Source organism: Triplophysa rosa, linkage group LG23 (genome assembly GCF_024868665.1).
Source record: "Triplophysa rosa linkage group LG23, Trosa_1v2, whole genome shotgun sequence".
NCBI classification, from domain to species: Eukaryota; Metazoa; Chordata; class Actinopteri; order Cypriniformes; family Nemacheilidae; genus Triplophysa; species Triplophysa rosa.
In genome coordinates this window covers 12543669-12567514 of record NC_079912.1, presented here as the reverse complement: position 1 = coordinate 12567514, position 23846 = coordinate 12543669, and the positions used below count along the sequence as shown (strand labels likewise).

General features: G+C 38.0%; 2 protein-coding genes across 2 annotated transcripts; one reads left to right on the top strand and one right to left on the bottom strand.

Annotated features, from left to right (window-relative positions):
* The first annotated feature begins 431 nt into the window (after window positions 1–431).
* On the top strand, window positions 432–14436 carry cul1b (cullin 1b). Its single transcript, XM_057322892.1, has 22 exons — window positions 432–529; window positions 4366–4693; window positions 6301–6478; window positions 6713–6880; window positions 7560–7610; window positions 7698–7788; window positions 7964–8127; window positions 8545–8707; window positions 8816–8946; window positions 9857–9964; window positions 10065–10171; window positions 10606–10654; window positions 10934–11065; window positions 11156–11273; window positions 11354–11430; window positions 12106–12237; window positions 12351–12443; window positions 12674–12721; window positions 12932–13014; window positions 13174–13279; window positions 13383–13496; window positions 13841–14436. The coding sequence occupies exons 2-22, from the start codon at window positions 4554–4556 to the stop codon at window positions 13919–13921; spliced, it is 2334 nt and encodes a 777-aa protein (XP_057178875.1). The 5' UTR covers window positions 432–529; window positions 4366–4553; the 3' UTR covers window positions 13922–14436.
* Window positions 14437–14507: 71 nt separating this feature from the next.
* On the bottom strand, window positions 14508–23803 carry ezh2 (enhancer of zeste 2 polycomb repressive complex 2 subunit). Its single transcript, XM_057322893.1, has 20 exons — window positions 23449–23803; window positions 22056–22179; window positions 21771–21899; window positions 21426–21545; window positions 21225–21345; window positions 20892–21074; window positions 20497–20599; window positions 20243–20406; window positions 20061–20158; window positions 19724–19961; window positions 17875–18044; window positions 17484–17578; window positions 17352–17392; window positions 17073–17198; window positions 16727–16905; window positions 16348–16443; window positions 16173–16254; window positions 16010–16090; window positions 15835–15919; window positions 14508–15717 (listed from the first exon to the last, which is right to left on the bottom strand). Exons 2-20 carry the CDS (start codon window positions 22170–22172, stop codon window positions 15645–15647), a joined length of 2301 nt encoding a protein of 766 aa, XP_057178876.1. The 5' UTR covers window positions 22173–22179; window positions 23449–23803; the 3' UTR covers window positions 14508–15644.
* Window positions 23804–23846: the final 43 nt, after the last annotated feature.

Below are 23846 nucleotides of genomic sequence, written 5' to 3'. Positions count from 1 at the left end.
AGTATGAGAAATAAATGTTTATAAAAACATACATACCTTTCAAAGGTTCTTATGATGTTTTAGCCTACTTCCTTTTTTGTTGACTGTGTTAGGCTATAGCTTGGTTGGAACCTGAAATATTAAGAAGAAACCTGCAAATGTAGAAATTGCAATTGAAGTGTTCTGCAAACTGCATATACATGTACAGGAAATAAAAATATAATAATGTGCTAGATTAAAGGTCTTAGTTGAAACAGTGAGAACATGGATTTGTTTAGCTTATTTATGTGTACACAGTTATGCACAGAACACAACTTGCAGTGAAATGTAGGTACATGTAAAAATGTTTTTAAAAAGTAATGAAAAGGGTGTAGTAACTTATTAACTGAAGATGTCAGTGGTTATGTGTGAACTCTAGAGGTCGCTGTATGTCTCTGAGCTGTGGCGTTTCGTTTTAATACGGAATTCCCAATGATCTCTCTCAGTCCAGTCAGATATGAGACAGCACAGGGCCTGCATTTATACAGCTCGACGTTACAAACACACGCAGGTAAGATCAAATATCTTTACATACGTGTCAACCTCTCTGGTTTGACGGACAAATAACTGGACGGTGATATTTGTACATTTAGTCTAACGAAGGGAAGTCGTTCTTCTTGTGCCATTACAAACGACTTAACGTTACTGAATAGATGGCCATTTCAGGTGAACGTTACCTTAAAACCTTCGCCACAATAGAGGAATAGTATGTTTTAGTATGTGGCTCGTTTATGTTGCATTGATATGCCTTAATATTTCTACCCAGCGGCCAGTTTACAGTGAGGTTAATGTAACAGTTAGCCAACTGCTAGCTAGCATTGCTAATGTCTTGACACTGTTGGGAAATAATGTTGTCATAATATTAGCCCTCACTTTAACACACAATCTTTAATAAATACTCGTTTAAATATGTTAACACGATACTTGAACATAGTATCTGTTAAAACCTTAAAGAAGAAGCTGAATATAAATGCTAGAGAAGGAACTGTTGCTTTATATTAGAGGTATTAATGTAACGTTACATCATGAATATAAAGCTAGTAAGCATCCTACTCTAGTATTGTTGCACAGTTTAAACGTGCTTAGTAGTAGGCAAGCCCTTTGTTTTTAAGACACAGAAGTGCCAGTTTGCCTTTATTATAGTTATGTGCAAGTTTCTTTCTAACTACAATCCATTTTTTCTTTATTTATTTAGAAGAGGGTGGGCTTTAAATCAAGCTCCGTTAAGACTAGGGCTGTCACGATTATGAAATTTGGCTGACGATTAATTGTCTAATAAATCATTGCGATTATGACGATTAATTGTCTGTTTTAGAGCTTTGACTTTTAATTCTCACATTTTTTATTCAGCTTTGAAACGACCATATTGTTCTGAATATAAAGACTATGTTCTTTTTCTTGGAAATACATAGGAAAAAATTGGGTCATCATATATTTAAGGTTTAGGCTTTTACCCGTCAATAATACATTCGCCAAATACTTGTAAATTAAGTAAATTGATCAGGAGTGAATTGAAGCCCCCATTAAAATACTATCAGTCATAGAAAAGCTTCTAATCTGTTTTTTTCTCACTTGCAAGACTACAATAAAAGTTTACTTCTATGTTAATGAGATTTTGGTAGACTGGTTTTCACACTGAAATAATATTAAATTGTACTGCAGGTTATTTTTATGATATATGTTTTAGTTTTTGTTTAAAGTGATTGTGTTGTGGTGGTACATTTTACAAGTATTACCATGCTTTAGTTACAATATATACAATAAAATATACAATATGCAGATGCACTACAGCTCCCCCTAGTGTCTTCTATAGAGATGTGCAATAATTGCGATGATCTGAAACCATCGCGATGAGGTCAAACAATCGCGATGAGACGATTATTTAATAATCGTGACAGCCCTAGTTAAGACCCATAGAAAGTGCTCAAATTGCAAAAATATTTATTATTAAGAAATACAGTTTAAGAAATGTAATACATTTGTTTACATGGTTTGCTTGGCATTCTTTTGGGGCAACTGCATTCATTAGCATTTGTTTTAAATGAGTCATTGCACCTGCTAATCCAGCCCACACTGATGACCATTTAATGCAAATGTGATTCTCTGTTACCTTAAGTGACCTTATTTTTTGCGTCCGCTTGCTGCCGCATTAATTCTGTTCGGTTTGACAAGTAGATGTGAACAAACTGAGATTAAGGGCTCAACTAGACTTACAAGTGTACAAAGGCAAACGTGACAGAAGTGCTATTTAAAAACGTTTTTCTGCTTTGTCATAAAGTAGTTGAAGTGTGCAATAAATGGTGCAATCTGTCACTTACTGTTTTTCATTGTACTTACTTTCTATAGTGTCAAATAGTTATTACAGATTTCTGTGCATATGCCACTTAAAGGGATACTTCACCCAAAAATGAAAATTCTGTCATCATTTACTCACCTTCGAGTTGTTCCAAATTCGGTATAAATGTCTTTGTTCTGATGAACAAAGAGAATGATATTTGGAAGAATGCTTATAACCAGACAGATTTTGCCCCCCATTGATTCCCATAGTAGGAAAAATTACTTTATAATAGTATTTTTTCCTACTATGCTAGTCAATGGGGGGCAAAATCTGTCTGCATTCTTCCGAATATCTTTCTCTGTGTTTATCGGAACAAAGAAATTTATACAGATTTGGATTACTCGAAGGTGAATAAATGATGACAGAATTTTCATTTTTGGTGGAAGTATCCCTTTAAACAAAATGCGTACGTTTAATGTTCAGCAGAACGAGCTATTAGACTTTAATGGGACAAAATAGTTTGGTTTTGTTTGTTAGTAATGTTTCAGGTGTCTGTTCTTCAGAGTGAATTCAAAAACGAAAAAAAATAAATAAAGATAGTCAGACGTGTTGACTAGTACTAGTCTGGTCCTGAGCAGGGTTTATATAACTCGGAAACTCAGATTGTTCACCAGAACGTTTTCTAAAGCCAGCAGTTTGTAAACAAGAAGCAATAGAAAGACCAATGTAATGTGCTGAAATGCTATTAATAGTCCAGCTAAACTCAATCCTGCTGATCACATGCCCTGATGCCCCAAACCTCAGTCACTCCTGACTAGGGATGCAGCGATTACCAAGCTTCACTATTAACCGCGCTTCAAAACGTCACGGTTAATTAATCGTAAAGGCTTCGTTTCACCACATGTTTCTGTTGCACGGAACGGAAATGTTGCAACTTGCACAAAATGAAAACAAAGTTACACCAGCGGTGCACCATCTTAAAGAGCCGTGCTTATTTTTTTTTTGGTTTTTACTACACACACTAGATTATAACTATGGCAGAGAGATCAAACAGCCAATCTTACATGTACATTCACAATCAAGGCTGTAGCGGTGACAGTTGGGCTTTCAGTGCAACGTAAATAAACAATGCTGCATGTAACACCGGACAAGAAGCGCTAGCTCTTAAAGGGACAGCAGCATAATAAATATATCTGTTTTAATGCTCATCAAACAACAAAAAGCGAAGACAAAACAGACTCACTGCTCCTGACTGATCAACTTTAATAACTTTAATATGGTTTGATCTATATTTCAGTATACTGTGAAGACTATGAAGTGTTATTTCACAGTTGACTCCTTTATTCAGTTTCTGTACCTAATAACCACAGTCAGACCAACCTGAGACACCTAAAAAGCACTGTTAATTTTATTTGTGTGTTTGCTTTATTACATTTAGAGTTAGGCTAATAGTTTTATGGTATTATGAGCTTATTTATTAAGATTGCATAGGTAAAAAAACAAACTAACTAGACATTATTATTTATTACTTTTTGTGGCGGGCAAGTAATTTTTTTGTCAGGGCCAGTAAAAATGTGGAAATTAATGTATGCATAATAATCGTCGTAATCGTGCAACCGTGATTATTCCTCAGACTATAATCGTACCAACAAAATCTATAATCGTTGCATCTCTACTCCTGACTCACGACACATCATCACAACATGTAAACAATGACCGGCAGAACTCATATCCTCTGCATCCACAACATGCTGGACTAAAAATAATCCTGACGCAATGCTTGTCGCTTTACATGAGCTTCAGTCAGACACAGTTTCCCATAATTCCCCCCTGCTGCATTTGAGAGAAATTGTGACTCACTCTGTGGAATTCAAAAGAAAATGTATTTTATTCTGTTGTGTCATCATGGTCCATGGCCTGTTGTTATTCTAGCCAACATAACAAACTCAATATTCCCTGTTTTCGTCATTTGTGTGGTGTATCATAAAATGTGGATATGTATAATTATTTGATTTCTTTCCCCTCTCTCTCTCTCTCTCTCTCACACACACTCACACACACTCACACAGATACCTTGCCGGAGCAGTTAACCAATCAGCCCTCAGTAACCATCTGTGAAGTGGAGCGGTACTGATCCCTTAAACTGATCCTCTCTGAATGCCGTCCAGCATGGTGGACTACATGTGAAGCCGCAGCGTTCTGGAGAGAAACAGGGAGAAGAGGATTTACCTAACAGAAGCAGACCACCACAGAGACAATGTCATCCAACAGGAGCCAGAACACCCATGGGCTCAAACAGATTGGGCTGGACCAGATCTGGGATGACCTGAGAGAAGGAATACAGCAGGTCTATACACGCCAGAGCATGGCCAAGGCACGCTACATGGAACTCTACACGTATCTTACGAGGCAGCCACCCCAGGATGATGGGAATTATTGGGACGGTCAGTTTTGGGCAGTGTTTGTCTTGTTAAGTGTGGTTCAAAGTGACTGAACTTTGAGTTTGTAACAACCCTGAAAATTTTGCTTCTTGTAGCATATGTTGGATCGCTTGTTGTGTTGAAGTGCTAGTGGTTTGAGCAGGTGTTTGCTGTTGCTGTGAATCATTTAGGTCAGTAGGTTTGAGCTTATAGAGTTTACAGTAGGACAAAGTTGGTCAAGGGGTTAAAGGATTTGAGTGGAGGTTTTTTTGCAGGGTGTTGATTCATCAAATTATGCGTACAATATTAAATTGCTGTCTAATGTGTCTCAACATTAAAGCGCCAATGTGTGCAATATAATATACATAACTATGTCTTCAGAGGTGTATAAAGACCTTACATAATGAAGCAGACATGTGCATGATTAATCGCGGTTACCAGTAAATCCTGTTGAAGCCGAACTGGCTGCGATAATTCAAAGTATCCATTATTTTATTGATGCGTAGCTTGTCTGTGAAGCACGGCTCTGGGATCAGTAGGAAATGCAGCTCGATCTAAGAGCAGTGCGAGTTTGAGTCGCTTATAACGCACATTTTAAAAAGCATCACACGTCAAACATGATCATTTTAAATATACTTTATTATCATGAAAATACCTGAGGAGGCTTGAGGAACGGTTTTTAGGCATTTCCTAGAACTACGTGTGTTATGGTCTTCTTCTGCAGTGCGTATTTGGAGTTTCTGCACGAGAGCGCCCTCTGGCTTTCGGATGCAGCAGCATTTTACCGTACTTCACTCACAAATTGTGCATAAATCACGTTATATATATTTTAGGTTAATCGGGCAGATGTCTAATGAAGCGTTATGTTTTTATTACCTTAGAATGAGCTATTTCTATCTACATACACCGCGGGTCCCCTTGCGTGGAATACGCCATGTTGTTTCTACTGTAGCCCTGAATGGACAAACTGCTCTACAGAGCGCATTTCGTAAATACGTTATCTCCTTCAGCAAAGAAGTGAAAATGTGACATCATCTTCGTGCTGTGTCAGCCACCGTAGTGCTTAGAAATGGAGGGGTGGAGTGAGCTGTTGCTTGCAATTCGCAACCGGACCGCTAGATGCCGCTAAATTTCATACCTTTAAATCTGTTTAGATTATTTGCTTGATTTTGAGTTGTTGTAGGACATGTATAAAACATGTAAAATCACAAAACATGTTATATAAGAATGCATTGTGGTAATTTTATTGGCCCGTCATCTTCTATCCTAAGAGCTCTGAAGCCTTTTGTGTCTAGTCAGTAAAAACACCCCGGCCCTATTTTATAAACACTTTTCTTTATCAACACTGCTGTTTTGCATTTCACCGACTAGAACCCCAACAGACAGAGGATTACTCTTCGTTTCATCTGCCACCCACAGCTGTCATTTCATATTACATTGCCAGTAATGTTGTATTTGTCTGCGTATGGCTCCGTGTACCCCCACAGAACTTTCGGCTGTTTGTGCAGGTTCTGTTAGTGCTGTTCAGAAACTGTTTTCACATTGTTCTCATCTTGTAACGTATAGCTTTAACCTACTGTTCAGACATGTGTATAACTACTGCACCAGCGTGCACCAGTCTAACCAGGCCAGGGGTGCTGGCATCCCTCCTTCAAAACCCTCCAAGAAAACCCCAACACCCGGAGGGGCTCAGTTTGTTGGACTAGAACTCTACAAAAGACTGAAAGAATTTCTGAGGAACTACCTAACAAATCTTCTCAAGGTAATGACCTTGTTGTTAAAACGACAGATAAAATAAATAGATTTATATCGTCGACCATTGAATGTCATGTGTTAATAAAATAACTCGCTTGATTTAAAAAATCACACATTTTTGTCGTGCCCAGTTTGTCGTGAGGTAGCTTTTTTCTCACAAGAATAAACAGCAGTGCGAGTTCTTGTCACGTCTCCAGACATCTCCCACACTTTCTCTCCTCCATCTGTCTGTGTGTGGCAGGATGGAGAGGACCTGATGGATGAGAGCGTGCTGAAGTTCTACACGCAGCAGTGGGAGGACTACCGCTTCTCCAGTAAAGTGTTAAACGGGATCTGCGCTTACCTCAACAGACACTGGGTGCGCCGAGAGTGCGACGAGGGACGCAAAGGAATTTATGAAATCTACTCTGTGAGAGAACCAGCACACGCCCCGGCCTGAGTCATGGGTTCCTGTTTTCCACATATTGTGTTTAGAAAGAATGATTATAGCATGTTATTGTAGTGTAGTTTAAGGAATATGTCTAGCTAATTTTCCTCCTAAGGATGAATAATTTATTTTACTCATTTGATCATTGTTTTGTAGAAAGAAATGCATGCAGGCCTGCATGTGGGTAGTTGACGAATAAATCATGTGTCTTATGGTGTGATGTAGCGAAATTTAGAAAACAAACTGTTAATATTGCATTGTTTTATATTATTCATATTTATATTTATCATATAAAATACCATAAGAGAGATTTATCTTCATTGTTAGTTTTTATCCTTAATTTTTGTCTTCAAAGTAATCAGATGCAAAAAAACACCATAGGACAAATTTGCATATTAGCCTGTCAACTACCCATGTACAAAATTCTGGATTAATGGCTTTAATGTGTTATAATGTTTCCAATTATACATAATAATACAAAAAGAACAATACCAGAATAAGAATATTTAAAGTATAATGTTATAAACAATTATAATTCTTATAGTTCTTTATACATTTATTTTATATATAGTATTTATATGTGTATATTATAGGGTGTTATTATATTGCTGATTTTAATAATGTTATACATTTTTAGTAATGTACTGTGTCTGCTTCACAGCTTGCTTTGGTCACTTGGAGAGAGTGTTTATTTAGACCACTAAACAAGCAGGTCAGTTGTCGGTTTTTGGCAATTTATAATACTGCAATTGTAAAATGTAAGATTTAGTTCACATTTATTTTCCTTCGGTTTGTATAGGTGACAAACGCTGTGTTAAAACTCATTGAGAAGGAGAGAAACGGGGAGACTATTAACACCAGACTCATCAGTGGAGTGGTGCAGTCCTACGGTGAGTATGCCGCTGTATTCACATTTATTCTGTACTGTCATCTTCAGTTTAACTGTAAATGCGACAGTACTGTATATGGGCCAGATGGTATTCTCCAATAATGTTTGGGTCAGGTTGGTTAAATAAACAGAGCTGTTTGAGTTTTTAAAGCGCCGTTTCATTTTGTCTTTTCTAGTGGAGTTGGGTTTAAATGAGGATGACGCGTTTGTGAAAGGCCCGACATTATCAGTGTACAAGGAGTACTTTGAGACACAGTTTTTAGCCGACACTGAGCGCTTTTATACAAGAGAGAGTACAGAGTTCCTCCAGCAAAACCCTGTTACTGAATACATGAAAAAGGTAAAGCTTGTAGTTAGTATCTAAATCAAGATTTATCAACACAATGTTTAAATGTTTTTTTTTATTTTCTAAATGCATGGTTTTTTGTTATTTGTTTAGTTATTAATTTTCGCATTGGTTAAGATTATATCGCTTCCGGCCCTCCCGAAATCTCGTATCTTCATATTTTGTGATTTTTCTTTTTTGTCATAAATCATCATTGTTAGCCACCCTTGATGTTGGTCTCTGAGCTTTGCAAATATCTTACCAATAAAAGGTAGTAATAAGTGCTTGTCAACACAGTATTTAATCATTTTAAAAGAATGTTTTTTCCTGATAAACAGCAAATTTGGACATACGAGGTTTCAGAAGAACAGCAGCGATATGGAAGTTTTAGATTGTGTGTGTGTGTGCGTGCGTGCGTGTGTGTGTCTGCAGGCAGAGGCACGGTTACTGGAGGAACAGCGGCGGGTGCAGGTTTATCTCCATGAGAGCACACAAGACGAGCTGGCTCGCAAGTGTGAGCAGGTCCTCATTGAGAAACACCTGGAGATCTTCCACACAGAGTTCCAGAATCTGCTAGATGCTGATAAAAATGAAGGTGAGAGAACGTTGCCATTATCCAACATTATTGAAGTTTATTTATAAATGCACACATACTTGCATAGTGAGTTTGATATTGTATTTTACACACGTTGTGTAATTGCAGATCTTGGCCGGATGTACAACCTTGTTTCCCGGATCACAGACGGATTGGGAGAGCTGAAGAAACTGTTGGAGTCACACATTCATAATCAAGGACTGGCTGCTATTGAGAAATGTGGAGATTCAGCACTCAATGTAAGTCCTGATGTATAAAGCAAAGCTGTAGTGATAGTGGGTCTCTTTTGAGAGTTGTGTACTTTATGTATATACTTTTGGGCTCATAAATTAGTTCTTAGCTTTGTTGTATTTAATACTTCAGCATAATCTGTACATCTACGCAGAGTTATTATAGTTTTGATTTTAGTTTTTTTAGTTTTACTAATATTTTCAATTATCTTTTAGTTTTTATGCTCATTTTAGTTAAAGTTTTAGCAATTTTATATATTTTATGTATATAATCTTTTGTCATTTTATAATTTGTTTGTTTATTTTTGATCTGTTTATTTTTTAAGATTAATTTTTTTTTTTTTTTGTTTTATTATTATAATTTTTGTGCTTTAAACTTATTTCAGTTTATTTTTGAGGCAACATTTCAGTTTTTCAGTAGTTTTTAGGTCAACATTTTATTTGATTTTAATGAACACAAGCATTTTCAAAGTTTTAATTGTAGTATACTAAAATAACCTTGCTTGCACCGTATACTGTTTTTTTATCATGCTGAAGCAGTTGGTTGCTTGTGTTCATCTTTCTCAGAATCAGTTCCGTGTTTCCCATCAGATCATAATTAAAGACTACATGCAGTATTATTTCCACACAAAGCATCACTTCTCATAGAAGGGCAATTAGAAAATATGACTCATATTTTAGCTGAAATCATTGACTAGTGTGCATTTGTGTTTTTGGGTGCAAAATGTAATTGTTCATTAGATTCGATTAATGTTGTTTTTCTTTTTTAATTACTTTAGTAAAAGTTTACAAGGTCTTACTCATTAACATTAGTTAATGCATTAGCTGACAATAAACAGTAAGTCTGTGCAGCATTTATTAATTTTATATTCATTCATTCTTAGTTTGTTGGTAACTAATGTTACTGCTTATTTTCCAGGATCCTAAAATGTACGTGCAAACAATCTTGGATGTGCACAAGAAATACAACGCTCTCGTCATGTCGGCGTTCAATAACGACGCTGGGTTCGTGGCGGCGCTTGATAAGGTTCCCATTCTATATTAATGGTCAGCTTTCAGTTATGGTGCTTATACAGTATATATAACTGTGGTGTAACTTTCACTCTGTGTTGTGTGCTTCACAACAGGCCTGTGGAAGATTCATTAACAATAATGCTGTAACAAAGATGGCCCAGTCCTCCAGCAAATCCCCTGAGCTTCTGGCCAGATACTGTGACTCTTTATTGAAGAAGAGGTGCATACTGTCATCTACAGTCCTATATTCACTGTCAGCCATCGAGGACTGTGGGAACCTGCTTACCCCTCATATCAGATTAGAAGTGAAGGCATGCCATGAAGCTGATACTTGTGTTTATAGATCTGATAAATAGTGATGGGAATGTCTGATTCCTTCTGGTAATACCATTGGTATCTTGTTATTTCTGGAAAATGTATAGATTTACAAAGAAATCCAATAGAGGTCTGTTCTGCAGTCATCATTTTGAAACTAGCAGTAAAGGTTTTAGAATGTGAAGTTTTCAGACAGAACAATAAGTAGGACCTAAGGACGCAATTTTAAGGAGTGCATTAGACAGGCCCTAGATGCAGAAAAGTGACATTTTTTGGGATTTGGAAAATGGATGTTTGTTATTTGTACTAACGTTTTAACTGGGTGTATATTTTATTCAGTTCGAAGAATCCAGAGGAGGCCGAGCTGGAAGATACTCTCAACCAAGTGGTGAGTCTCGCATGAATGGATTTTCCTTAGCCAAAATGATCTCTTACCTGTGTTCTCAACACTTATAGTTAATGTAGGCTTATTATAGTTCATGTAAGCTTATGGGTTTTCATTCTCTCTTAATTTAGAGAGAATAAATGGCACGAAATAACACGTGCAGTATAATAGTGAAAGCAGTACGATAATGTGCTGTCAAAACGTCCAATGTTTTGATTTTTTAAAGCAAATCGTCGTCCTGTTAATGTGCGAGTGACAAGCTTCTTCAATACAATTTATCAGATGGTGGTTTTCAAGTATATCGAGGACAAAGACGTGTTTCAGAAGTTCTATGCCAAGATGCTGGCTAAAAGACTGGTGCACCAGAACAGTGCCAGCGATGATGCTGAGGCCAGCATGATCTCCAAACTGAAGGTACGAGGACGCCTTATTAATGAAATACGGTGACTTTTTTGTGGATATTTAAATGCATTGTTTTATGCTATTTGTTCTGTCCACCTTCAGCAAGCCTGTGGATTTGAGTACACCTCCAAACTCCAGCGCATGTTCCAGGACATTGGTGTCAGCAAAGACTTGAACGAGCAATTCAAAAAGCACCTTTCCAATTCTGAGCCATTAGACCGTAAGTGCTAAACGTCTGCATCTGAGTCTCATTTGTGTGTAGAGTTTTTATGTCTGACACTGGCTCCATCTGTCTCACAGTGGATTTCAGCATCCAGGTTCTGAGTTCTGGCTCATGGCCGTTCCAGCAGTCCTGCACGTTTGCTTTACCATCGGAGGTGAGACACTCAGACAATTTACCCTATCATCCAGTACACTGATACTGTACGCATGCGTTGTTTTTCATCTGTTTCGTCCGTTCACTTAAGACATAACCTACTATGTTTGTTAAGATACTCGACAAGAGGGGCATGTTGACCTACTTCGTGTGTGAATTTGTCCATTTAAGCGCTTCAAAGACATCTCAATATTTGCGCCATGTCTGAGACTTTCCTTATGCGTGCTTCGGATTTTCTCACAGTGCGCAAGCAAGTTTTCTTGTGCATCATCTTGCACTTAAATGTTTAAATTGTCAAGGCTTGAATGAGTGTAGTTTAAGCAGCAACATGTGCTGTTCAGGTCTCACCTGCACTCGCGCGCTCACGACACCCGGGTGATGAAAGCATAAATGACTGGTCATATTACACCATACATCAATCCTATTGAAATTTGTCTACGTTATTTGATTTGTTGTAGGTATTAAATGTGTATACATCGACAAACATACATTAGCTGAACTTTGTCAGTCTGTTTTATGCATTATAATTTCTAACGAATCATATTATAAATGCGTCGTCAGATTTAAGATGTGCCGAACCGTTCAATTTTTTACCGAGAACCGTTACACCCCTAATGATTACACATCCTGATTGTCGCTCTTGATTACAGTTTTGGAACGCCTTTGTTTTTCACAGTTGGAGCGGAGTTACCAAAGATTTACAGCTTTCTATGGGAGCAGACACAGTGGACGCAAGTTGACGTGGCTTTATCACCTCTCCAAAGGAGAGCTGGTTACCAACTGCTTCAAGAACAGATACACCCTTCAGGTTTGTTCAATATAGCATTGTTTGATACTTTATTTCTTAACATTTATTGTGACTCATTTAGAAGGATTTAAAAATGAGCTGGCACTGTCACAGTGTGTGGTGTGTCCCCACAGGCTTCCACCTTCCAGATGGCCATTCTGCTCCAGTTCAACACAGAAAACATCTACACCGTCCAGCAACTTGTCGACAGCACACAGATTAAAATAGTAAGCATTACCGGTTAAGACCGGCAAAATATATTCTCTCCCTCTCGTTTTCTTAAATTATGCTTCCTAAACAAGATTAAATAGTGTGATTAACGTATTTGAGATTTATACAGGATCAGGGATCCAGAATGTTTATATTTCATGTCATTGAAGAAAATGAGATATTTGCCATTAAAATAAAATTGGATTCAAACTAAAAGTTCACAAGTATTTTTTTCTTTGCTGAACAGGATATTTTGGTTCAGGTTTTGCAAATCCTGCTAAAATCAAAGTTGTTGGTAAGTGTTAGCAACTTGGCTCTTTATAGGCTTCTGTCTTTTGATATCACTTTTGTGTATTTACTGTACATAACATTTATATATTGTACGTAGTATATTCAATTTTCGTTTATGTCTGCGGTAGGAAATCCTTACAAAATATTTAATTCTCTATTTAAGCATAAATTAAAGGCCAAGATGTGCTAGAATTCCATTTGTTTTGCTTTGCAGGTCTTGGAGGATGAAAATGCAAACATAGATGAAATGGATTTCAAGCCTGATACGTTAATCAAACTTTTCTTGGGCTATAAGAAGTAAACAAGTCCCTTTATATTTTGCTTATAGCGTTTCACAAATAATTCCCTTTTCGTTTTTACTATTATTTTAATCAGTGTTAAATGTATGTAGTGTGGATGCACGTAGTATCTTTATCATCCGCATCGCTGCACTGCTGTGTGTGTGTGTGTCTGCAGTAAGAAGTTGCGGGTTAATATCAATGTGCCAATGAAGACGGAACAAAAACAAGAACAAGAGACGACACATAAGAATATTGAGGAAGACCGGAAGCTCCTCATACAGGTATTCAAATAAACTGTGTCATCAAAGGTTAAAATAAAAATGTTTAATATCTGTTTAGATTGAATTTGTTTTTATTGCATGTGTTTGTTTTTCTCATGCGTAGGCAGCTATAGTGAGAATCATGAAGATGAGGAAAGTGTTGAAGCACCAGCAGCTTTTGGCAGAAGTGCTGAACCAGCTTTCCTCAAGGTTCAAACCACGGGTCCCTGTCATCAAGGTAACTGGACAGCAGCAGTTTTTTTTACATGTTCGAGTTGTAAAACTAAGTTCTGGTCCTGGATGCTGATTGGTCTGTGCTTTTTCAAGCTGTGGATATTATTTCATAGATCATTTGGTTTGTTGATTGCCACTGGGCATTTATTGGGATGGGATCTGCTAATAGAAGTATGTAATTTTATATTTGTATTATGTGATAACTGTTATTTTGTGAATGTAGTCATAGCTGAAGAGGTTGCAGGCACTCATCATTGTACCTAACAACCTATAGCTGTGATTATATTGTGTTTTACAGTATAGCACAAGTTCTTGTACCTAAGGCATTTGTTTTCATTTTTTTTGCAGAAATGCATTGACATTTTGATAGAGAAGGAATATCTGGAACGTGTTGATGGTGAAAAGGACACTTACAGCTACCTGGCCTAAAAATCTGTTAAGTTTGGCATTCCTTAGACGTTTGTCTAATGTTTTGAGGAATGTCTATACCGTGGACACAGACAAAACAGATTTTTTTATGATCTCAAGTCATTGCGGGCACGTTGGACAATGTGACACTGGACTTTACCCTTTAAAACCAGACTGCTACAGCGGCCAGTCCTTGTCTTTAAGCCCTTAAGCTGCTCAGGATTGCCATTCACTTTTTAATGTGTAAATAACGGACATTGAACTGTACTCATAGTGGGACCCAGTGAACGGGTTGCATGGTATTGCCTATTGGAAATATACAAAACGCTGATGAATTTAATTGTCATAAATTAAATAGACTTTGAAACGTGACAGCTTTCTAAAAAGGCTGTTGGCTGCAGATGCAAATACATATGACTTTTCAGAAGCACTCTTGAGTATAATCTGACTGGCTGTTTAGTTATCACTTGCCACGAGAACGCCATTTGTATAGTGCAGTTCATTTTATAAATGTCATGAATAAACAATTTTCCTTACGCTTTTTCCAGCATTTTGTTTTTCCCTCATTGAACATTTCACAGCATACATCCATACAATTATTACAGCAGGTATTATTTTCTATGTTTATTTCGTCACTTTTTACAAGTCCCTGTAAACAATTTAACAGCACCATATAATAAGAGGCAGAACGCTGGAGATGGAGTGGTCAAAAACCCTTGGGCAACAGAAGGGGATAGACTAATGTAATCAACGGGTTTAGTAACATGCGAGTTGAATGCGTGAGTGATTTGGCTAAAGGTCCTAAAGTTCCCTAAACAAATCACTGCAAAGACTAGCACCAATAAATTATATAGAACAAGTTTATGCTGATGAAATAAATAGGGTCCTTAATCTTTTTTTTAGCGTGGTATTATTGCTTTGATTCTTATAACAGCCCAGGTTCAGAAAAAGATTGTGTTTCACTTAATACGGGACAAAAAGAGCACCATGACAAGTTAATCACCCTATCTTAAGTAACGTCTAGGTCACAGCTGCGACTTTGACACAGATGTTACAAAACCGTACAGAATAACATTGAGCAAAGACGAGATACCTGATTCCAACTCCATTCAAAACCTTTGTTCATGCATACAATGAATATACTGTTCAACAACATTTTAAGAAATCTAATTCAAGAAACTATTCAGTGTTTTTAACAATTCAAGGCACTGCAAGAGTATGATACTGAGCCCATTCCTTATTTCATAATTCACCACGCGGTTTCATTTTATCATCTTTACAGCAACTGTGCACCGGCACTCCAAAAAGAAACCGCTGCACCATTACATGCAAAAAGGAACGTGACTTTGGTTTTCACAAAGAACAAAACTTTAAAAATAAGCTGTGATGTGCAATCTGTGTTACAAACATACAGCCTGTGTTGCAATGTGAAGTTTGGTCCAAAGGTGTTATAACTTACAGCAACAGGAAACAAAAAAAAACAGAATACAAAACAATGGCCCATGATTGAATGGTTCGCTGCAGCTGTAAACATGACAATGTTCACGTTAGCATTAAAAAAAGTGTATCCCAGAGTAAGCCTGTTGGTCGAGTAAAAAAAAGACAGAAAAAAATCCTAAAAACATCACTTTTTAAAAAGTCTGTCCTATAAAATCCAGTATCTAAACTATTGAAAACGGATGTGGAGAGAGAATTAATGAAGAATGTAAGGCATTTGTTCAAGGAGGTAGATGGCTTCACGAAATCATTGCATTTGCATTTCCAGTTCACGTTCACGTTCAATGCCCACATATTTCAGAGCATCGGCTTGACTGTATCTAAAAGAGATAGCAAAATACAATCCAAGTTAAACGGCTCTGCTTTACATTGAGCAAAACAACACCTTTCAGAATTCTTTCAATAAAAAATACGTAGATGAGTATGACATTTTTTACCTGTAGTCAAAGAACAGTTCCTCTCCAGTCTGTATGGCTCTCTTAGCAAATATGCCAATTCTGTGATCCCCATTAACCATCATGACTGTTGAGGGCAGAAGAGATCAGACCACAAGATCAGATTTTACAGTCTTTTTGTAACGTCATTTCCTGCTCAGCATTTTCTATAACTTACCTTTTGCATAGCAGTTGGGGTTTACAGAGTGGTTGGCAAACCTGATCTTGTTTCCTTTCCTAGTTGCATCAACGACAAAGTCTGTGGGTAAAAGGTGGTAGGTTGTTAGCCAATCAGAGCAGCAACAGTTAAAGTGAATGTCTGTCAGACGGAGGTGTATTACCGTTATTCAGATTGAACAGGAAGCTGCACATGTATTTGTCATAGACCTTGCCTCTGCGGTCTGCTTCGTCCTGAGAGATGATCTACCAGGTAAAAATAGAAACATGTCATTTTGAAGGAAATGCATCATTCTGCGTGATAAACTCTGATGATGGCTGTAATACACATCTTCTCACCTCCCCACAGTACTCAGAGATGAACTCATTCTTTTGAACAGGCTCTTTAATGAAGATTCCCCAACCAGCCACGTCAGATGGAGCGAGTAACAAGTGCTAAAAGATCAGACAAAATTATGTAAATAACACAGAAAAGAGAATCCCAATTAAATACTCAATAATATTTATATATCAAAACCAAAAAATGTCTGAAATGTTCAAATTTATTTTGGAGAGGTGGTGTATGTTAGTCAATGTTCGCGTTACAGATTTTTGTTTTGCGTTTCTGTTAACTTCTAAAGGGCAAAAAACACTGAGAATGAATAAGGTAGACACAAATGTAAATAGTGCAGTCAAAGCTTAGATTTAAAATGTATTTTCATTGTCTAAGTAATCATGCCTTCTTCGCTCCTCTCTGGATGCTGCAGTTCTTGCAGGAGACGTTTTTACTGTCCCAGTGTTCGGCCGCCCCGCAGGTGAGGCATAGGTCAGGGTCACACTCCCGTACGGCCAGGTAACATGGGCACTGCTTGGTGTTGCACTGCGCTTTACAACGGCAACCTGGAAACCGGTTCTGACCTGCACAGAAAGAAAAAAAACAGTTTAAACAACTTGATTTAAGATCTGAAATGGTTAGATATTATATTAACTGAGTGGACATGTTTTTTAGTGTTTTGACATCCAGTTTATATCTCAGTGTTGCATGCTTAAAATGACTAGACTGGTGTGTGTTTGTGTATACTCACATTCCGAACTACACTGGCAAAATTTCTCACAGAAGTTCTGAGCAGTGACACAGGGGCAAGAACTGTCACATGGCTGGCGAGGGTGGTCACATGGCTGATAGTTGTACACATGATTGGAGGAGCCATCTGCGTGCAGACATTTGATGCATTTGACATTCATCCTTTAAGCGCTAAATAGTGGTTATTTGGCAAAGATGACTATTTATTTTACACTTTCAGGCTGTGCTTAAGACACCTGCATTTTTGTGACATGAGCTAGTCTTTCACTCAGACACACACCTTTTTTTAGTTGAATCTTCCGACAGTGGGTGGCCCACAACCTAAAACAAGCCAAGAAAACACAACAGATGTTTAATATAATCTTGCAACTCATCATGATGTATGTACTGAAAATCTCTCTTAATGAGATACCTATGTTTCCTCTTTTTCTTCCTTTGAGGAGTGTTTTCATCCACCGCAGGTGCACGGGCAATAATGCTAGATTCTTTTGCCCCGAATTCATAAACCTAACAGATCAAAACAAAAACAAAGCCTGAAGTACTAGCAAAACAGTAACATTTTATTTCACAGTCTCTCTTGACACAACCACATTAAATCTTTTACCACCTTTTTACAGCAAATTTACTATACTCTTACAAGCAGATGAAAGCAAAATTCTAATTAATTAATGTGTTCAAATATTTAAGAAACAAACTCAAAGGACAAGAAACAGTACATTGATAGTATTACCATGATACCAAGTATAAACCAATATCTCTATGCGTAAACAAAGTAACATTATAATATAAAACGTTGCATGTACCTGTCTGCAGGTCTTTGTGCCGATGAGCTTTGCGATAGCGCAAAAGTTGTCATAGTATGTTCCGATCAGCACTCTGAAAAGAGAAGCCTCCGCTCCGCTCCAGTCTACATTTTCTGGCTGCTCTGAGCTCAACTTCAACTTCACTGGAGTCTGACAGCGAGAGTTTGCTTCTGTAAAACACATGCATCACATATTACACAACTACTGCCAAACAGTTTGAGTAGGGGTCGACCGATTATCGGCCTGGCCAACTATCGAAGTCGATATTCAGCATTTTTATGATTCGTATTTTTATGATACGGTCATTTTCAAAGCCGATTTGCCGATAAATTAATTTATTTGTGAAACGCGCTATTTGGCTCTAACGCAGCCTCTGTTGTACACGCCATTCTCTGGCCGAGCAATGCATGCCCACCACCCATCTGATTTGCTGAAAGTCACGAGTCCGGCCTATCAACGAGGAAGGCTGAAGACACTGAAAGGATTGCACTCTCGCACTGAAAGCATTTGCTAGCTCGAGCTGCTTCAGTGATCGCGCATCAATTGACGGAATAGGCATTTACACAGTATTTTAAGTCATGCCCATTCACGAATACAAACCATTTTAAAGAATCAAGTACTCGCTCGCGTGCTCTCAAAAGACGATCTTCAGTCAATGCACTCAGGCAATGCACGCGCACACGGGACACAGCCGCCACTCAAACTGCTCGCAACAAGTGTCAGATTGAGTTATTTTCACAACTTATTACACACAAATGTTCAGACACACACGTAATAATGCCCGTCTTGGCGAGTATACACGTAAGCAGTCGGTTGTCTTGAGTGAGTAAATGTGAACAGCATCTGTAATAATTGTTATTCCTTTATGTCTTAACGCGCTGCCACATCTTTTTTTATTACTGCGGAGAAAGACTTAAATACTCCAGTAATTTTGGTCATACAAATAAGACTAATACATGATTCGAAACTGTGATTGGTCTACTTTTATTTGTATGTACTCATTATCTACAGAATGTTTTGCTTTTGTAAAAGAATGAAAATATACTGGCTGTGCTTTCAGCCGTCTCTCTCCGCGTGCATCTTTCTGAAACGCGTCTTTAAAACAGACTAAAACTCTGCGAATACTCATCAAGGAAACGTAAAGCATACGTGTAAAGAAAGCTTGAAGTGTCTACTTTTAAATGATCCATTTAATATTAATATTCTCTGATTATGGACTATGTATGAAAGTAAAGACAGGTACAGTTTTTCCTGCATCAGCTTATTATGTGATCACATCCTTGCGCAGAGCGCTCTATTTCACATGATCTGTGCAAGCCCCAAACAATGGCACAACAAAACAGCAATAATCTTCGTTAAATACGTTGATTTTACTGCGCGTTTTCACACAGTCCTAAACAAAGAGGAAAGGTTTACATTCAGTTTGAAAAAAAAAATCACCACTCCGAGGATAAACGGTTGCATAGTCAAGAGCGACTGCATCAAGTGGAGCGCATTCTTTCTGACGAGTACCATTTCTTTCTGTCCTTACTGTTTACCATGGTGTTACTATAGTAAACGTGTAGTAACCATGGTTTTTGGGCAAAGTTTTTCTCAGAGCTCTTGTTATTCTTAATTTTAAACATATTTTTCATTTTTACACCAGACACATATATCGGTTCAAAATATCGGTTATCGGTCCAACTTGATCTGTAATAATCGACATCGGCCCTGAAAAACGCATATCGGCCGACCCCTAGTTTGAGGTAACGTTTCAAAATAAGCATTATTACATTACACAATGCTTAACAAAACATTGCACAGAAATTCCACCAAATGTAACCAATGATGTTGCAATAATTTATATTACCTGAGGAGCTGGTGGTCTCATCTTTTTTGTCATCCTCATCTTTATCGTTACAATCATTGTCATCGGCCCCGCCCTCTCGATCGCTGTCCGTATCTTTAGTCTCATTGTTGACCGTTGGGGTGCTGGGTCTGCTGCTGCTGTTTGGCAGTCTACCTCTGCGTCTGCCCACTGTGCGCTTAGTAGGGGTCTTGGCACGCTCTGCCACCACACCAGGTGGATATTCCCTTACCATAACATCCTGATGAGACACATTTATTCAGATTAACATAACTATAGTTAAAATTTAAAACCACATGACCTTTCAAAACGTTTGCTTTATTTCATATAGAGTACTTGCCTGCACCATATACATGTAGCAGTACACCCCACACGGTTTGCCGTCAACCAGATCTTCCATGTTTTTGCGCTTGTATGTGTTTGGAGTTGCATGAAAAGCTGTAAATTAATAAAAAGAACAAGTGTGAGGAGTAGGGTGACTGCTTTTGAAGGACAGCTGCCTTTGGTGCAGTTGTTGCTTACGGTGAAGGAAGCAGTCGTATTTAAAGCAACGCCTGCAGAAGAGTGTGTGGAAGGAGTGCAGACTCTGCTCTCTCTGCACAGACTTTGCATTTGGGCCGTCTATGTTGGGGGTGCACTCGGGCGGAAGAGCACCCGGGAGCTGCTGCTCAGTTAGCTCTTTATACCTGCAGAAAGAGGAAGTGACATCATGAATCAGTGAATTGTACTTGTATCAAATGTCTGCTCGAAGTGTTTCACAGACACATCTGACATACTTTTCTCTGAGTTCTTCAGGTGAGCCTTTATCAGGGAACATGGAAGAAATGGATTCAAAGATTTTATCAGAGGGGAATTTTTTCAATCCGTCATTGTTGTGACCTGTTGCACAAAAAAACACAAATTGTGATCAAAATATGGATTGTGTTATAAAACAAGACATTCCATATATTGGAATGCAATAAAAAAAATACTCCAAAAAAAATAAAAACCTACTTTTAAATCCAATCAAGCTTTTTAAATGAAGTGACTTTTACGCATTTAAAAACAATTGAAATGCACAGGTGTCAGTACTAGGGCTACACAAAATAAACAAGGTACATCTGCCATCAATTTAAAGTAATTAGTACATTTATACCAACAATCTGCTCAGGCTTCATTTAATTACTCTTACTTTCAGAATTGAGTTGGTCCTTGTGAGAATCTTCAGGCTCATCTTTTCCATCACAAAGATCCATCTTTTCCAATTTGCAATCATGTTGTTCTTCCTCTTCGTCATCCTCATCATCATTATCACTGTACTGATTGAGCGCATTCACCAGCTCCACAAAGATCTCATCATTTATAAAGCCACACTCTACATACAGAAAATACAACCGAAAATCTACGTTTCACTCGAGGGCCTGCTGTCAACACAGTAATTGCTCTTTTTAAAGGAATAACTGCTTTTAGAGTTCATATTCTTCCATGAAAGTCTGGAAGAATATAATTAAATGTCGTCGCTGACCTCGATCTCCATGGACTTTTCCATCATAGTTTTTAATAAGCTCTTCAATGAAGGTGCCGTCTTGATCGAGGATTTCATCACCCATGTATGGGATATTGTGCAATACCGTCTCATCTTCAACCTTGAATGGAATATAAGATTTATTTAAAAAAGGCTTTTAATGCTTGGATTTATCAGACACATAAATAGAAGTTGATTTACCATAAAATTCTGCTGGAGTGGTGACCATGAGTACATGACCGGCACGGAGGCCACGGCGTTGAGGGTTTTGAGAGGAATGACTTGTCTGGAGAACTCTGAAAAGCCACTGTCAACAGTACACTGCAAACGAAAAACAGAATCACATACATGTATCACAACCTTAAAGAAACATTAATAGAACGTACAGCAGATGACCCCTATACTACATATCCCATCAGACCTGGCTCAAGAATGGGAGCAACACCACAAAAAACACTATTAGACATTTTTATCAAGAACTACAAGAGCGATATTAAACAGATTACATGCACAGGAAAGCATGTGAATTCGAACATATGTTCTAACCTCTCTGGTCCCTCGTAAGGAGCTTACGGGTGTCATAATATGAACAGGCTGTATCCGTCTCAGTTTCCATTCCTGATTCAATATGTCTGTACGGTCCAAGATCTTCTGTCTGTTGGAGCTGAACATGCTCTGTACAACCAAAAAAAAATATGTCATGTTCCCTGCTGTCTATGGCACCTAGTGTCATCTTGTGTTATACATTAAAAGACCATCTGTAGTGTCTAAATCAAAAGGATGACAAATAAACTTGTATGGGCAGCTTTGCCGTGTCAGGCCATGGATCACCTTGACCTCATCTGCCCTCCTGAAACGTTTGAGCTGCCGCAGTCGCATGTACTCAGACTTTACTCGCCTCCTCCAGCAAACCGGACCCTTCTCCGATTTCCTCCCAGTTAATCCCATGGTTGCCCTAAAGACAAACACAGTGTGGTTTTATATTTCATGTTAGACTGTTTTTGAAACATACATAAATCAACAGTGTTTTTATGGTAAAAGAGCAAACTGTAGTAAATAATGAGCGCAGGTACATAATACAAGGACAGACAGCAGACAAATATTAATTTAAAGGAACAGCTAATCTAACTACTCAATGGTATTATAAAAGCACAACACATTGGGTTTTAGTTGAGATTATTTAATATTCTGCAGATATGTGGGCTGAATATGTAACAGAGCAGCTGAGTTATGATGGGACATGCTAGACGGTGACAAAGTGTCATTCGTAAGTTCACAGGTTTTCCTCCTACAGTAAGTTTTCCCAGTGTCTGCTCAGCATCCTTTCCAATTCCAATTACTCAGACATTATGATAAATTTAGACTTTCAGTTTCAAAGTTTTACAGTTAGATTTGGGATCCTTATGTTATCGGGGTGCTGAAATAACAGGTGTAGCAGCTCACTGGCACCCCTACTGGTAATATAGCGCATTAAAGCAGCTAATCTAATTAAAACACGTTTATTATTATTTATTTACACTACCATCACAAAGGTAGTTTATCTAATAAGTACAGTAAAACAGCACTGGTCAACTAAAAATACAGCCGGCTGAGATGATATTAACATAAAGGTATAGGGGAGCGGATGAATACTTGGCATTCTGAATATATTGATATATTGGTGTATTCGTATAGGTTTCCACTGATATTTAATAGTGTTTACTCCTACTGACATCAAGGGGTATTATAATGCATACTTTGCGTTATAATGAAACCCGAAGGCACTATATATATCCACGTGTCGACTCGATTATTGACAAGAAATGTAACAGTCTAACGTTTGTAAACTACAATGTTTATTGACCACAGCAAACGACAGTCTGCCAGGGAACCGCTGATTAACGCATATTCCGCGATAATTTTAACTAAACTAACGTTACTGAAGGACATTGAGAAAGACATGTAGAAAGATCGTTAATAGCGCGTGACATCAAACAAACTAAACCAAACACTTATCATGACTTCCTCGCATTGCAATAACTTTATCATGAGCTGTCAGCAGAGTAATGCAAGTGTCACGTTATTACTAGACTGTCTATAATTTTCTTAAGCATAATTGACGTCCATACAATGTTTCAATTTCAAGTTAACTCGCTAACCGGTTAGCTAGGCTGTCCTAACCGTACTAAATGTGCTTTAACAACCTGGCACAAGCGTTTCTTTACTGTCTTTTCCTTGCGCTTACCTGCAGGTGGAGACCAGTCCACATTCAATCAAGTGACTTTTTGTCAGTTTGTCAGCACCGTCACCGGGTTAAGATGAACGGTTAACTCAGCTAGCTAACTCAGCTAGCTCGCGGTAGAGGGTCGCTTCACCTCCGCACGTCCGCGTTACCAATACCGGCGAGCCTCGATAAACAAAAGACAAGCGCTCTTTTGTCTCGGTCTCTTCAAGTATGAGTTTTGTCAGAGGTTTATAACTTTTGGCGGAGGCAGACTGTTGTCGAATTTGAATAAAATTTGAAATGTCTATAAATCCTAATATTTCCGTTTCTGTATTGAAGTATTGAAAACCGCTCAGTCTGTCGTTTATACTCAGAATTCGCCGCCCACCTCGGGCACTGCAGAATCAACGAGCGCCAAA

Bases quoted from the DNA above. Each gene is read 5' to 3' on its own strand.
- cul1b (XM_057322892.1), top strand. From the start codon at position 4,554: ATGTCATCCAACAGGAGCCAGAACACCCATGGGCTCAAACAGATTGGG. The intron at 7,789-7,963 runs GTGAGTATGCCG...TGTCTTTTCTAG, and splicing joins TGGAGTGGTGCAGTCCTACG to TGGAGTTGGGTTTAAATGAG. The intron at 8,947-9,856 runs GTAAGTCCTGAT...CTTATTTTCCAG, and splicing joins GTGGAGATTCAGCACTCAAT to GATCCTAAAATGTACGTGCA.
- ezh2 (XM_057322893.1), bottom strand. From the start codon at position 22,172: ATGGGATTAACTGGGAGGAAATCGGAGAAGGGTCCGGTTTGCTGGAGG. The intron at 20,600-20,891 runs GTAAGAGTAATT...TTTGTGCAACAG, and splicing joins GGACCAACTCAATTCTGAAA to GTCACAACAATGACGGATTG. The intron at 17,579-17,874 runs GTACATGCAACG...TTGATCTGTTAG, and splicing joins GCACAAAGACCTGCAGACAG to GTTTATGAATTCGGGGCAAA.